Raw genomic sequence first — 16,507 nt, 5'->3', positions numbered from 1 at the left:
CTAACGGGTGACGTGACATTAGATCAGTGCTGTTTAAAGTGTTACAGTGAGAGCAGCGCGATGTCATTCAGCAACTTCTTGCAACAGTATTTAATGAAAAAATGTATGAATTTCGCAGAAAACTCGAAACATTATGGAACAGTTTTATAAACACTACCAGGGCTGGTATTCCGAACGCGTTTACAGTGCGCTATAATGCGTATTTAGTATGTAAAAACGCGCTATACCACGCTATAATTTCGTTCGGAATACCAGCCCAGGACAATCGTAACGACTTTTTTTAAAGTCGTATTTATCGTATTAAAGCTGGGGTATTCCTGGTACCCCCTCGGGAATTCGCGGACTTTTCTCACGTTCAGGCTCGGAAAGTTTAAAAATTGTTTTTTAAAAAAACATTTTTACTCTATTGTTTATAAAAGTAATACGTGGTTTTTTTATATCGTTAATTAAATAAAAATAAGTTGACATTGCGTATTGGTGTCCTCATTGATAACTTGCACCACATAATTATGAATGTTATTTTCTTGCTTTTAATTCCCGAATTTTGTGCTCAACGATATAAATAAATATTTTCGAATCTTTGATTGGTTCTTATTGTTATTGTCATCGTTACAGGCTACTCGTGGGGGCGCCTTTGGACCAGAACAGGCAACCGGGGACCAACAAATCCGGAGCCTTGTGGAAGTGTCCTATGACCACGCTTCTAAATGACTGCGAGCAGGTTGTGACTGATGGAAAACGCTGTGAGTTTCAATCTAAATAAATAAACGACAAAAACAGCCCATGAAACAATAGTTCAAAGAAAAGCAAATGTCACACCGATAAAAATAACACACTTTAGCAAATTCACACGCGTGTGTTGGTACTTGGTACTGAAATACAACAAAAAGTATTCGTACACTACAAATTTAGTTGATTTTTTTTAGTTTAGCACTTCACTTTCGAAATATTTTTCTTGCTGTAGGTACCGATTTTCGTTTGAAGGAAAAAACGTCACTGAATTCAATGAATCATTCATTGACCATAAAATTACATTGAAAAAACGTACATACGTATATACATAGATACTAGTTTTCGATTTATACTATAGATGTTTCATAGATTTAATTAGTGCTGTGCCGTTTCTACACGGTTTCGATTTGATAAAGTAAATCGATTTGTTTTATTTTAACATTTGCAAATTACATACATTCCGGCGATAATAGTGACTATTAACCATTATAGTATACCACAGTACGGCTTATTTTTCAACTATAAAAGTTAAGACATGCGTTTTTACAAACATAATTTTAGAATTTAAAATAAAAATTTCACAACTTCATTTTATTTCTAATGTTATTTCCATTATATTTTATTGAAAATGAAGATACATGTTTTTTAAAAATAACTTTATATTTGTTGATTTTTATCGCCGGGGTTACGAAATATGTTTTTTTTTGCCCAGAGTCAAAATTTTTCAAAATGCCACTGTGTTGAATCGAGTTATTGAAATACAATATGAACATACAATTCTGGATTCGTATTGTATTTTATTTCATATTAATCTGGATCAACTACAGGATAAAAGTATTGTTTTTATTATTAAGTTTAATAATTTGTAATAATCTGGTATATGGTGCATTTCAGAAATCACATAGAAATGTTTGGCATGAGACGATATCATGTTTGTACATCTCTAATAAAAACATTACCGAACTTAATTTGAATTTTGATTTTCATACATCGTTCATTGGCCTTCAGTTTGTATGCAACTGTTATTGTCTAAGAAAAGAATCAAAAGAAATGTGTTATGATTCCCATATTTTCTTAATATAAGTAGCGGGATGTTTGTTTGTTGGGTTTGTCAAAATAATGGTGCAAGATGCTCTGCTGAAGTATTGTTTTGTGAAAGAAGTGTTGAACGGGTTATTGGTTTACGTTTTTTTCATTTATAAATGAGTGCTATAGATACATACTATTGCTTTTGACTTATAATTATTAGGACTACAGTATAAATTTAATAATGTGTGCTAAGATTGATATATTATCAACAAGTACTGCCTTCAACCAAGTTAACATTATGTATAAATTAGATTTAAAAAATACTAAATGGGTACTTTTTAACTCACGATACAATTCGACATGTATCGAAAATATTAGCCAATCGTAGTAAAATTAAAAAAGAGGAATAAAGGAGTTTATAAGATTAACAAATAGATAAACAAGCGATTAATATCCAATTATCGATTAGGTAAATATTCGGTAGTATAATTTATTTAAACAATCTTATAAATTCCTACTGACATTAGTATGATGATTAGTAATTATTTTACCTTCACATTAGACATGCCAAATAAATCACTTAGGAATAATGTTATTTGTATGTTAATATGCTTAGTTTACTTTTCAGAATACCTCTTCTAGTAATAAAATTGCTTTTAGAATTATAGATTTGCTTCGGCGAAATGATGGTGTGTGTTAATTGTGCGGATTCACCAAAATACAAACATTTCGCTGATTGAGTAATAATTAATGAACACTGTGATTATTTTTTTCAAATTGTTTCAACTTGATTAATTTTTGTCGGTGGCGCCGCCGTGAAGCGAAGCTAATTGGCGGCCAGTATGACAACTGTAAGTGGTGGTCTCCCATCTGTCATATCTTGTTACTTTTTAAAACTTTTTATTCTTAATACTCTTAAAATATATTAACCAAATCTTTCACTCTTTTATCATCTACTTACTATCCAATCCTTCGGAGCTGCTGTTTTGAAATTAAGTATTGCGGCGAATATCATTTTTGGTCAATCAGTTTTCAACGAACAAACCAAAAATACAAATTCAACCAACTGTTGGTATTGAGTTTTTAATTTGCTCATGCCTATATAAATAAAATCATCTTATTTGTTTAGGTACGAAAATATTCATCTTTAAAAAACGTTATGTCCAGAAATGAAATTCGCCAAAGAAAGATTTCGCCATAATATCCAAGAGCTTTTGATAGCATGTTGGGCATTTGCATGATATTTTGCTTACGGTTTACGCTTTTGTGCATGTTTTTTTACAAATACTTTTAAATGCATGTTAGTTTAAACTTAGAACCACATACATATTCGCATATATTATTTTGATTTGGGATTTAAACATGAAAAATGCTTCAGGTAAATATTATAAATCCCACTTTTGTACATTATTCACAATAATTAAATATTTACTTCTACTTACGTTTTAAATTACCAAAATTATTAAATGAATTATTATTTACGCAGGTATAAATGAATGCCACACGGTAAAATGTATGGCAAAACACTTCCAAGGTAACGCGCCATTAAATTAAAATTATTTGAAAATATATATACATATATATATATATAAAATGATAAAATGTATGGATACTTCTACGCTTATAAACTATGTTAGATGAAGTACAAACGAGTTTAATTTAATGTTTTAATACCTACCTACGTACATTTATGGGATTTTTAATGTAAAATTTGTAGGTTATAAACGTTTATATCTACATATTATAAAAAATAACATTCTCACAGATGAGATACCTATTGGTAAAATACAAACATCTAGAAAAATCAAAACCATTCTAGGTTTTTATTACCATTAATGGAATGTCCCATTTCCATGCAAAACGCAAAATCAATTTGCAAAATTAGAAGTTTTCTCAAAATTTTTATTTAAATATCGAGGGGAAAAGTTACAAAATCTTCGTTTCCGTCACTGACTGGCGCCATTTTGATCAACTTGGACTAATGACGTCTTAAAATTCAACACAGAAAGCTATTTTGATTGAATTATTTTTAACCGAAATTATTTAAACTCGTTCGCGCTGACCTTTATTATCTACTCGTGTAAGTACTCACAAATTATTCCGTATTTGGTGAGCGAATAAAAGTTACATTATGCTTCATAACATCGGTATATTATTATGGACTCGCATCTCGTCATTTTTATCTTACATTAATCTTCAGTAATTCCCCTCTGATCGTAAGTTGACGATTACATTCACTTCTAAAGCTACTTAGCCTTATAAGAAATGTTTTTCAGTTTATTAACATAATAATTAATGATTCAAGGCTGTCTCCAAATAAAGTAACGTGAAAAATACGTTTATTTTTTGTTAATTTATAACAAAATATTTTCCTATTACACTGCATATAGGATGCTATACTTTAATGTCTTACTGTATTCATGTTTCTATAATATTTAGGCTGTATAATCGATATGAAATATCTAACCAGTCCGTCAATTTCAAAATTACAGTTATAATTGTGTTTACAATCATTATAGTAACGTTGTTTCCTTTTTGAGACAACAAAAGAAAATAAAAAGGAATACAAATATTTTTATCGTAGTTGTAATGATGCGGATGCGAGTTATTTGTTAGTTTATTCAAGGCATTTAAAATCAAATCATTATGTCCGACGAGCCTAACAATAGCTCAAAAAACTGCGTCCCATCCCTATTGCTTTACAAAATATGTTGCCATAGTTGAAAAATCTTGTTACAATAATTCGGCTCCAGTAATTATTGAAATTTGGGAAATTAATGTTCCTAACATTACAAAAAAAAACTGACCAGCTAAAAAAATCACACTTCAAATATTATTTGATATTAGAATTTATCGAAACATTCTACATAACTAACACTAATTAAAATGTTGCAATGGTTTTGGTCTTGTTAGAACTTATATTAATTTTACAGACGTACATATTTTAGCGATTAAAACATAACAGGAATAGTAACAACATTAATAGAACCAGAATAAAAAATAATCTGAATAATATCCGTAGATTCGTTGCCGAGTAAGTATTGTTTATCGCCATCTTGGAGGAGGGGTAGCGAAAAGTAATATAACAGAATCTTATAAAATAACTCAATGTATCTAATAATGTAATCGATGTTGAAATGGCGCCAAGGTAACCTTATAATCCGATTAATTTATATTCAATTAGCAGCAACGTAACCTTATTAATTCACCTCACATTTCTTCACCTTACAAATTTAATGAGGTTCACTTAGCCTGTCGAATATTTCTTCTAACCGTTATTTTCCGAAATCGTGTAATTTTGCCACGAATACCTTATCATTTAATCACTTCCTTAACACGCTATTGATTGGGACCACTTCGTCGAAGTCTATGCTTATTGATAAAATGACTCCAACGCCAACATGTTTTCAATAATGCAAATTTAAGTATTAAAAATCTAGCAAGGTGTATCTTCAGTAAAGGACTTAAGTGAATATTTTACCGCAGGTGATATGATAAAGTTATATTTATGTTAATTAATTCAGAGTGATTTGCTTTTTTCGTGTGATTTTTTGTGACATTGATCTAACAAGGATTTTTCTTCGTGCTTTTTTTATATTCTGCTGTGTGAATTTTGTTTTGATGTTTAAGCGATTATTTCATTTTTTAATGTACTTACGTTTTTTAATATAAATAGAATGATAAAAAAAGCTGGAGATCAAATTCATCTAACGGAAGTTTTATAAAGCCTCTAAAAATTTTATCAATGTTACTTGAAACTTCGATAATAATTTTAAAATTTTAGATTCTTTACAAAAAAATTAAATCATATTTAACGTTTTAATTTTGGCTAAACGTAATTTTCTGACACTCGATGTATTATATTTATAGCCTAAATTAATTTATGTTGAATAAAATGCAAAGAGTTAATCTCGTTTTCGAGGCAAAAGAGTGAGAATGTCCTCTGTTTTTTTCAGCATGGGTTTATATCTCAATCAGAAAGGAGTGATTTGTCAGTTTGTCAATGAACTGTGTTGACACTGTGTCAATATTTGAAACGTGATTTTAATAAGTGGGCAATAAAGAACATCAGTATCTTGTAGCGTTAGTAACTCTAATCGGAGGGTTTCGAGTAATGAATGATATTGGCACCGATTCATTTCATTATTTATCTGTGGAACGGGTTCGATGCCCGCTCGACCCGCGAATCAAATTGTTATTTATGCCGGACATCGGACGTAACCGTTTTACAATATCGAAAATATTTACATTAGCCCTCTGCGCCGATTCTATTTTCTCCAACCTTGATCTAGGTACGTATAGCCATAGCCTAACCGCAGTAAAGGCCGAATCACATGGATCAGAATTCTGAAAACAATTCCGAGCAAGAAATCTTGTACCTAATTTCGCAAATGCTATTTCAACGTATTACATGGTTTATTTTCTTACTCAAAATCTGTCTGTGGCGATGCGTAATAAATAATACGCAATAAATACGCGTTGTGCGCACACTACTCGGGGGTACATGCGCGCAGATTCTGAATAAAAATAAAAAAAAATCTCATATTTGAAAATGGATAGACTCTTACTAGATCCCCCCATGTTTAAAATGTGATGGCCACCTTCTTTTCTATTTTTACCTAGAATTTGATGCACGCGCAGGATCCGAATAAAAAAACGGAATCAAAATAAGGACGTATTTTAAAATTGAGCATTTGCTTACAAAATATTAACCAATTTGTATAATTACACGGCACAATATTTTATGATCCATGTGAGAAAAAAAAGGGTTTTTACTTTTGAAAAATTAATTTAAATAAATTATGTGTGAAGTTTTTAAAATTCATATTACCTACTGGTATTTGTTTTTCTTCAATAACTTATCACTACGTTTGTTTATATGGTAGGTATCCATTTTTTTGTTATTAGGCAAATATTTTTTTGACAGGAAGCTTTTTAGAAAAAAAAATACAATCAAATTCTACATAACAAAGCAATAAACATACTACTTAAAATCAACAAAAATGAATATTAAAATTTAAAAAGAATGAATGCATAGAAGAAAATTGGCTTTGTCACAGTAAAACAACAAATAAAATAAAATGCAATTTTAAAACAATTAAGGGTCTAAATTTAACAGCTCCATGAATACAATAATCTAGAGATAGAAAAAAATTAGATTACCGGTGAGAAGAAGGGTGTTAAAAAATAAGTTATACGAAAAAAAAGACATAGAAAGGTTTAAAGTATTCAAAAATATACTTATATTAATAAATCAAGGACGTAAGAGATGTAATTAATATTCACATAAGTTTTTAAGACATTATGAACTAATTCAATAAAGTTCAGTCAAAGTATATTTAAATTTGGCGAGGTATCCAAAATAAAACATTTTATTGGATTTGATTCTACTTTTATTTTATAATAATATATGTGACGCGTTTCGTCTTGTAAAGACATTATATTACTATAACATATTCTTTCAAGGCAAAGAATAAAACAGCAGATAATATTTTCGAATAAAATTTGATTTACAACACTCTTCTAAGAATGTAGTGTGGTGCCTATATATAAATAAAACAAAGTCATTGTTTTTATTAATGTTTTATGATTACCGATATCAGTAGAGAGGTCTTTGAATGAGACATCTCTATATTTATTAAATAATATAAACACAAGTTACTATCAGTCACACAGACAATGCATTTCATTGTACGGAATTTATCAATGAGATGTACATTAATTTGTTGGGAAAATAACCCCCTTTAAATATTATCAATATTCAACATATTTAATTTTAGATTCTTGCATAATACAGTATGAATTATTTGTAAGAAGTTTCAGGTTAATTAATGCAGATTCTTTTTTACATAAAAAAAACAATATTGCATCTCATGAATTTTTCTAGTAAGTTTACGACTTATAAGAGATTTGTCAAGCGTAGATGAGCTAATACTATTTATGGTAAAAAGTATATTTTTCTGTTCCTGTCAAACAGATCGCAAGATCTATAGAAAGAAGAAGAAGGCAAAACATGTTACACGTTATGCAACTAGAAAACTTTTTTCTCAAGTAATAATTAAAACCAAATGGAATTCAAAATAATAATGATTAATGATTATTCACTGGAATCGTTATAGGTATTTGTATAACACAATTTTTTAAACTAAATTTAAAGCACTGTAATTATTATATCTTGATTTTTATTAGCCAAATACACAAAACTGCAATACAATCGATTGTAAAATATAAAGGTTTTTGTGCATGGCATTTTCAGGATTTATTTTATTTTAGGAGCATTGTGAATATTCTGCAGACGTAATGCATCCAATCTAGATTTCATCACGAGGTTCAGATGTACTTTATTCCATTACAATCATCATCTATTTTAGTCACCAGATGTTGTGGAACCTGTTCAATTATTTTTAGTATCACCTGCACCCAAAATACACACCGAGAGAAATGCATAAAATACTTTGCAAAGAGTTTTAATTACTAATTTTCTAATATGATTTAATTCAACTGACGAGTTGGTTTGGTTCAAAATGCTCAAAATTTGCTAAATAATTATCATAACGCTGTTAATCATAATGCATTAACAATATTTTAGTTTATTTAACTTCCAATTTGTCAAAATACTTCCATGCAAGCTTTGTAATTGTCAATTATGACCTAATATCGATCGTGCAAGGCCACGATTCTGGCCAAAGCGGTTTCATTATTTCAAATATGTTTTAAATCAACTTCACAGGTTTAATGCACATTTTAGCAAAAGGATTTGAACCGCAAATGTCTATCGACTTAAATCCTTTTGCCAGAATGTGTATACGATCTGTGCAATTGGTTTAAAACACATTTGGAATAATGCAACTGCTTTTGCCATTAGTAAATCCTGATTAAATCCATTAAGTGTTGAACTCGGTATTTATGTGCCTACAAATATTTGGGCATATTCAAAATACTGTTTGTATAAATAACACTTTAAAAATTGACTCTGTCTCTCTCGGTGTTACACATTGTGTATACCATTTGCTGCATCGCTGTACACTTAGGTTAAGTCACACTTTCTATTTTATTTTGTACTATAATACATTTAAATATTCAATGTTTTAGCTCTTAATTGTTTAGTAAATATTCACAAGGGGAATATAATAACCAAGGGGGCTGAGACAACATTAATGTTTGTAAATAATATTTGAAAATGCTTGCTTTAATTTACTTTGAGAAACAGCAAAATCAAATTATTTGAAAGAAAATTTACCTATTATTTCTTCTAGGCACTTGCCAGTGTCATGTAGATAAATAAAATAAAATATTTGGGGTTAGATTAACACTTTAAAAATATCTTTAAAATTGAATACAAAATTGCAAACATTCCTTTTCATTTTTTAATGGCACATGTGCAAATAATTTCTTCATCAATAGTTTCATAACTATGATCTCATTGTTTTCCAATGCAAATATTCTGATAAATGTTTACTGAAAATATAGCCATCGATTCTGATGACCTGAGGACTCCTGGAGCTGATGAAATTAAGGATGGACAATGGCTCGGTGTGTCTGTTAGAAGCCAAGGCTCTGGAGGGAAAGTCGTTGTCTGTGCACACAGGTAAACTATTTAATTTCTTTGAAAAAATTAAAATAAATATTTAAAAAAAAAAAAAAATAGTTATCTGAGCACGACATGAATATAAATATCATAGTTTTAACGGTGAAAAGACCTAAGTGAAAAATGTACAGTGTAATAAACTTTTACACAACTTGTGATTTTGAAGTTTGTAGTGTAGCCAGTTATGAATTATTTCCTTTAGATTTTGTTAATTTATCTAAATAAATCTTAGTACCTACTGAGATAGAGAGACATATTTCTTTTTAACTATTAAACTTAAAAGTTATTTTCCTTAAAATTGCATAAAATGGCAGCCGGTGGTAAAATGGATAAGACGCTCGCCTCAAATACGGAAGGTCCCGAGTTTGATTCGCGCCGAAATTACAAAATAGGAATTTTCTTAAGCCCTGTGTGTTCTGTATTGTAATTCACCACTGTCATTGGGCCTCTTGACCCGTTGTGGCGCAACAAAAACAAAAACTGATGTTAGTTCTTTTAAATTTTTTTTAACCGAATTTCATGTAATACCTTCACTAACCTAATTTAAAGTTAGTTTTACAATGTCCTTGAGTGCTTATTAACCACTTTTCTTAAATTAAGTAGAACCATAACAATTTACACAATAATTCAACAAGTGCCTGAGAATAAAATGTATCTACTTGATGTGGGTAACACTTCATGACATGTAACGTAAAATATCTGAACACAATCGACAAACTGGTTTTTAAAATATCAGGAAAATCAGTTCAAAACATATTTCACATACAAATGTTAGTTAACCTTTAATAATTTATATTTATTTATTAACATGACACGAGTCAAGCGAAACCCGCCTTTTTTTTCCAAGTTTTCTCTTTGTATGTGAGAATTTGAACACAGAAAGTTTTTTCACACTCTCCAAGGTAGAGTGAAATCAGTGAAATATCATTAATCTTATACTTAACTGTCCACATACGATGGTTCATAGGGCACTGCATTGGTACGTCAAATGCGGCGTATATAGATCATCTGTTTCACAAAGGTAAGGTGAGCCTTACGCTTCAGGTGCCAGTCCAGGAACATGAAACGTTGCAGATTAGAACCGCCTTTTTAATCAATACTTCATGTGAACCTTCCTTGCCAACCACTACACCACAAGGCGGACTTATCCCCACTCGATTTCCTTATTCAGGATTTTTACACTCGTCTAGGATTCTAGTTCTATTTCACACACAGAATTGTATTCTTGATTCACCCTGACACATAATTGATCATATTAAAAAAAAAATTTTTTTTTACATTAAACGCCCATAGGGCTTTTACAATACAAATTTGCTTATATAAAACATAAAACAATAAAGTCTATAAACAAAAAAAGGTAGCAGTTATACGAGTACAGAGGTTAAGAATTATTTTTGATTTTTTTTAAATTAAAGAATTATTTGCATTCCTATAATTTATGCAAATATTTAATTTTGAGGGCCATTTTCAACGAGTTGTAAATAACTCACTATTAGAAAATGGGAATTAAGTTAGGGTAGAGTGGGATTCGAAGAGTGAGTGCCGGGAACAGGGTGAACAGTACACTGAAATCTACTTTTTTAAAATTTATTTGGAAGTTCAACAAGAATACATAAAATACATACATTTTTTAAGTAAGCATAACTAACGTTCTTTACATATATTCTCAATTATAGAACTCCACCATCTTTCATAAATTATATAAAATAAGAGTGTAAAATCAATTTAAGTAATAATAAAGATTAAGTTTAGAGAAAGGTAAAAATAAAGAAAGATTTTTTTTAAAGAAAAGAAGAGAGAAATTAAAAACATATAAGATATAATAAAATAGACTAAAATTAATTTACATACTTTGGCAAACAAATGTTTATCTAGGAAAACAACAGCCACAACTTATGTAAACACTTAATATATTAAAAAAATGTAGGTGCTTACTTATCTAATGTTAATTAATATTTGTATTTGATGACTTAATGCCATACAGTGACTTACCTTACCACTTGAAAAATTACACTGGAGACAATCAGCCTGAAAAAGCATATGATGACTACACTAATGTTTCTTAAATAACAACCATAATGGGTTTTTAAAAATATAAAATAAATAAAAAGTACAAAAGTTGTATTCATTTATCGACTTATTAATGTCTGCCGGTTTCGAGGCGTACCTTTCTCTTCATTAAAACTCTTAATTAACATGTAAATACTAAAACATACCGTCACCTGCACCATCACCACAGCGTAAAAAGTATTTATGAAGATATTTCATAACATTGTTGACTACTTTCAGGTATATAAGAAAAACTGGAGAGTCCCAGTTCGGTCAAGGACTGTGCTATACTTTGGATAATGAACTGAACTACGATAATAATTGGGAACCATGCAAAGGCCGTCCTATAAACAGGTTTGTTACACATATAAAATTTAATGTATCGTCAGTATACTGATATGACCCTCTAAATGCATTATTTCCTATTTTGAGAAAACTCTATTTAAACGTTTGACTTGGCTCGTCTTTTCCCGTCTTCCTTATTCATATTTTGGACATGATCATCATCATAATCATAAGCTAAACAGCTCTGGGTGGGCCTAGGCTGTATCCAGGAGAATCCTCCACTCTCCCGGTTTGCTGCCCTTCCGTATCCGCACTGATGCAGTCCATCCACCCGTTTTGGGCCTTCCTGGTCTTTGTCGTCCTTGTGGCTCAGAGAGTTAGGCGTTTTATGGGGTTTTCGTCATCCATTCTAATTATATGGCCAGCCAACCTCAAGCGCTTGAAAAAAAAATGTATTTTTTATTGTCAGTTTTACTATTAATTTAAATGGTGTCATAATTATGATTTTTTTGTCTTTGTTTAGAGAGCACGAAGAGTTTGGCTACTGTCAAGCTGGTACCAGCAGCTCTCTTCTGGAAGATGGTACCATGATCCTTGGAAGTCCAGGTCCATACACTTGGAGAGGAACTGTCTTCGTCATGGATACCATCGACGAATTTCTTAAGAGAGACAAAATTGTTTACTTAGGACCTCTCTTGAAGGAAACCAGTCCTGTAGATAAATACAGCTATTTAGGTATGGAAAATTAGCCTCTTGTCTTACTACGTACTACTTACTACAACTTTAAATTATTTGCTATTTTTAATTTCCTATTTTTAGATAGGTATTTTACGTTACCTAAAATGTGTCGTTTTAAAACATAAATCAAGATATAAAGAAATGTAACGATAAGAAAAGATGGAAAAATACAATTTAAAAAACTTTTTAGAATGATTACAATTAACAAAAGAAACAAAAATACCTGTCAGAATAAACCTTTATATTTATTAAATCAACATCGGTTTCATGTTTGTAAAATATTTTTATAAGCAGTGATTATTATATTTTGGCGTACAGAATTGGTGTTCAAAATGTAGTGCTCTAAGCATGCTACTACATAAAATGTTTGATTCCTCAATATTCTTTTTGTGGCCAGATTTTAATTCAACGCAAGTCACTAAATGATAACTTTACAGAAGACAATAAAAACTCCATAAATCAGTTATTTCGTATGAACTTTTAGTGGTATTTCTTTTACTAAATATTTTGTTTTTAAGGTATACATGATTTTTAAGTATTTTACCCTCAGCGGTATAATGCCATAGAGCCCATACGGACGAAAAATCATTCTAGGATTATCAATCACAAAGTAAGCTATAGTTTACAGCAAAACAATAGGCTGTAGGTAATTAGTTCGAGAATCGCAAGCGCAGCAGTGAAACCGTCCGTCACACGTCTGTTGTTAAACCAAAAACACTTTTGTTCTATGCAATTGAGCAAAACGGCATCTCTACTGCTGTAGCGCATTATTATTCTGAGGTTTGATCCAAACATATGTAAACTACTGTACTTCTGACCAACTATTGACTTACGCTGTATCCCAAGAAATGTACGGCTTTTTTGAGATGTGCGTTTTTCGAAAAATGAAATGAAATTTAAATCTTTTCTGTCAACAATCTTCATTCAAATGACAGAAATAAATGCTATTTTGTACGATGAAAAATATTCAATCATAATGTCAAATACACAAGAAAAAAAAAAGAGTAACGTTGTATTCAAATGAAGGCGACGTTTTTTGTTTTCAATTGTATTATTTTAAAGTATTGATCTGTACATCATCAGAAAAATATTTAAATGTATTATTATACATGTCAATATTGTCAACAATGATTTATTAACTATCAATATGGTATGTTACGAATAAATGTGCATAATCTCATAAAAAAATGTATGTTTTTAGGAATGTCTGTGACTGGAGGGAAATACTTCGGTCCAAATATGTCATTTGCAGCTGGTGCCCCTCGGGCTGAGGGAACGGGGCAAGTTGTTATATTCTCCAAGAACTCATACTCTCCGTGGAATCCTATTAATGTATCTCTTATTATCAGTGGAGAGCAGTTTGCTTCCAATTTCGGATATGAACTTGCAACAGCTGATTTAAATGGAGACGGGTAAGTACAAGACAGGATAAAATTATAATTCTGACTTTTTAAAATATTTGAAAAAGGGGATAACTCGCTAAGCCTCTATTTTTGAGGGTTGTCAGCAGGTGGGAAAGTAAGGATTTGGAAGGATGTTATGAAAAATAAACCACAATACTCGGACCATTTTTTTTTCTTGTAATTCATGGAAATCGAACTCGCGACGCCATTTTCACAATTATCCATCTGACCATCTGCGCCACAGTGCCTGTCTAACTATTGCACTATCTAACTTTGTGATTTTTTGCACTTGCGAAGAAAAATCTTTATTTTGTACTAGTAGGCAAATTAATTATGTTCAATCAATCAATGTCCCGGTAAGTAACGAATTCACTTCTCTCTTTTCCTCAATCCATTGAAGTACATATTATATACTTCTGGATTATCTTCTGCACAAAAGTATCAAGGCTACTAGAATATAGAGAGTTACTTCAGGCAGTTTTTCTTTGTATGTGGGTACCACCAAGGAGATTTGAGTCGTCAGATGCGGTGTGCGGTATGTGGTAGGCAAGCTATCCTAGTTACTAACCATAACTAAATTGAGTTACATGATCGCCTTCTGGGGAACTGGCAACAAGACAGACATAACAAGAATACAAAGACAACAAAATAAAATTCTTAAACTAACATACAACCTACCCTACCTGACCTCTACGACTGAACTGTACAAACAACACACCAGTTTGACATAAACTACTTGACTAAAATTGAGACCTTAAAAATTGTGCACAAAATAACACTTGGAAACATACAAGACGACGACATAATATTAGTCAAAAATGCTGACATATACAAATATAACACCAGACAACAACAACACTATCATATTAAAAAAGCAAAGACAAACACAGGACAGTCAAAAATACTACATAATGGACTTAAACACTACAACGACCTACCTTACTACTTGAAAACTTTTACTGGAGACAAATTTAAAATCAATCTGAAAAAGCACATGATGACTGAACTAACTAGACTAGACGAGACATAAAATGACTAGACAATATTAAATTTCTAATGTAACCCTAACGGGTTTTTTAAAATTGTAAATAAATGAAAAAAATAAAAAAAACTATTTAGCTATTTTCACACTATTATGTCTTATGGCATTTAGACCCCACAGGTCAGGCAGTCGATATTTCCGCTGTTTTTGTTTTGCAAAAGAGGGCAGTGCAAGGTATTTACAACATACATTTTCTCGATTCTTTAAGAAATCTTTTTAAAGAAATAAACATTATGACTGTATATAGTCAGTATATTTATGAGAATATTATGTATGTGCGTAAAAATATATCTCTCTTTAAAAGAAATAGCGACAAACATAATCACAATACTAGAAGTAAAGACAAATTGGTAATCCTGAAATTAAAGCTCAGTAAGGTAAGCATATCGTTTGTGGGGCACTGCGCACTGCGTACGCTTCTACAATAGAATACCCGATAATGTCCTAATTATGACGGACAATAAATTCAAATTTTTATAAAAAGCGTACTTCTAAAAAAGGCATATTATGGACTTAATGAGTACATGGAAGATAGCAGTATATGGCACTGACAATATTATTTTGTTTGTGTTAGTTCATTTGATTACTTTTGGAATGTGTAGTTATTTATTGAAACCCGACTATCTCCTTGTGTTGTTTTGTTTATTCATTTATATATTGACTTTCAATAAGCGTGTAAATTATACCTACATTTAAGAAAAATTAAATAATATGTATGTAGGTACTGCTTAATTTTAAATTATTGCTGGCAACACTGTTTGGAAAAAAATATTCAAAAAACGAATCCCAAAATCTTATTTTTACTTGTGTAAATTCATCAATCATGATATCATGGGTATTCTGTGAAAAAGCACTAAGTCAAAATTACTACTTATGCGATAATTGAAGTTCAAAGTTTGTAACGAAATATTTTTTTTATACTAAATATTACTAAGCCAACTTGAAAAAATGATAAATTGATCTATTTACTACATTTTATTCAATGGTTTAATAAATAATAACTGAACTTTCAGAACATTTTTTTCAAAATAATAGTGGATTGACATGACTTAGTGCATTTTCGCTGATACATAATAGCACAGTAAAGAATTCAAATTAAAGTGACATTGTACCTACTACTGTCACTTTGAGAGAAATGTTTTTTTTTAATTAAAAAGTTATGTAATCATTTTATCTAATGTACAGTACCTATTACATTAGGTAAAATAATAATTAATTAGTAAAAAGAGAAAAGAAAGGAAATAATAATTGCCACGTTTGCCCCTGAGTGAAACATGTAGACATCACTTACTAGACATCCCCAGGATATCATGTCGCCGACCAACAATCTCACATTTTTTCAAGTCAGTACAGCTCCATAAGCTCCGCTGAATATATCCGAAATATTATTATTGATGGGGCCATCAATGTCCCTTGCCCCTTGGTGCTTTTCCCCTGAACGGATTTATGTTACCTTGACAACAGAAAATATCTCGACTTGTAGTGTAGATAGGACTTAGTGTGTTTTTGCAGATTGTAGAGTATTTTTTTTAACAGCAAAATCATTAAGTCAAAACAGAAAAATTTTGACTTAGTGCTTTTTCGCAGAACACCCACGATATATTCATTTTATGTCTTCAATATAATTACTAAAGTTTGTGT

The 16,507-nt window shown here is 30.7% G+C and overlaps 1 protein-coding gene across 2 annotated transcripts in view; it reads left to right on the top strand.

Annotated features, from left to right (window-relative positions):
* mew (multiple edematous wings) overlaps window positions 1-16,507 on the top strand; it is a 221,931-nt gene that overhangs the window by 192,280 nt on the left and 13,144 nt on the right. The window contains exons 2-7 of one of the 2 annotated variants that reach the window (XM_088225104.1): window positions 616-743; window positions 2,583-2,612; window positions 9,232-9,349; window positions 11,639-11,752; window positions 12,207-12,418; window positions 13,623-13,833. In XM_088225104.1, coding sequence (XP_088081230.1) covers window positions 616-743; window positions 2,583-2,612; window positions 9,232-9,349; window positions 11,639-11,752; window positions 12,207-12,418; window positions 13,623-13,833 — 813 coding nt within the window. The remainder of the gene's footprint in view (window positions 1-615; window positions 744-2,582; window positions 2,613-9,231; window positions 9,350-11,638; window positions 11,753-12,206; window positions 12,419-13,622; window positions 13,834-16,507) is intronic. The other variant, XM_088225105.1, reaches the window with a different exon arrangement.

The sequence above is a fragment of the Micrasema longulum genome, unplaced genomic scaffold, assembly GCF_059751315.1.
Source record: "Micrasema longulum isolate JH-2025_06_02 unplaced genomic scaffold, ASM5975131v1 h1tg000331l, whole genome shotgun sequence".
Taxonomy (NCBI): Eukaryota; Metazoa; Arthropoda; class Insecta; order Trichoptera; family Brachycentridae; genus Micrasema; species Micrasema longulum.
The sequence above is the reverse complement of the archived record's forward strand: the minus strand, read 5'-3'. Positions and strand labels throughout refer to the sequence as shown.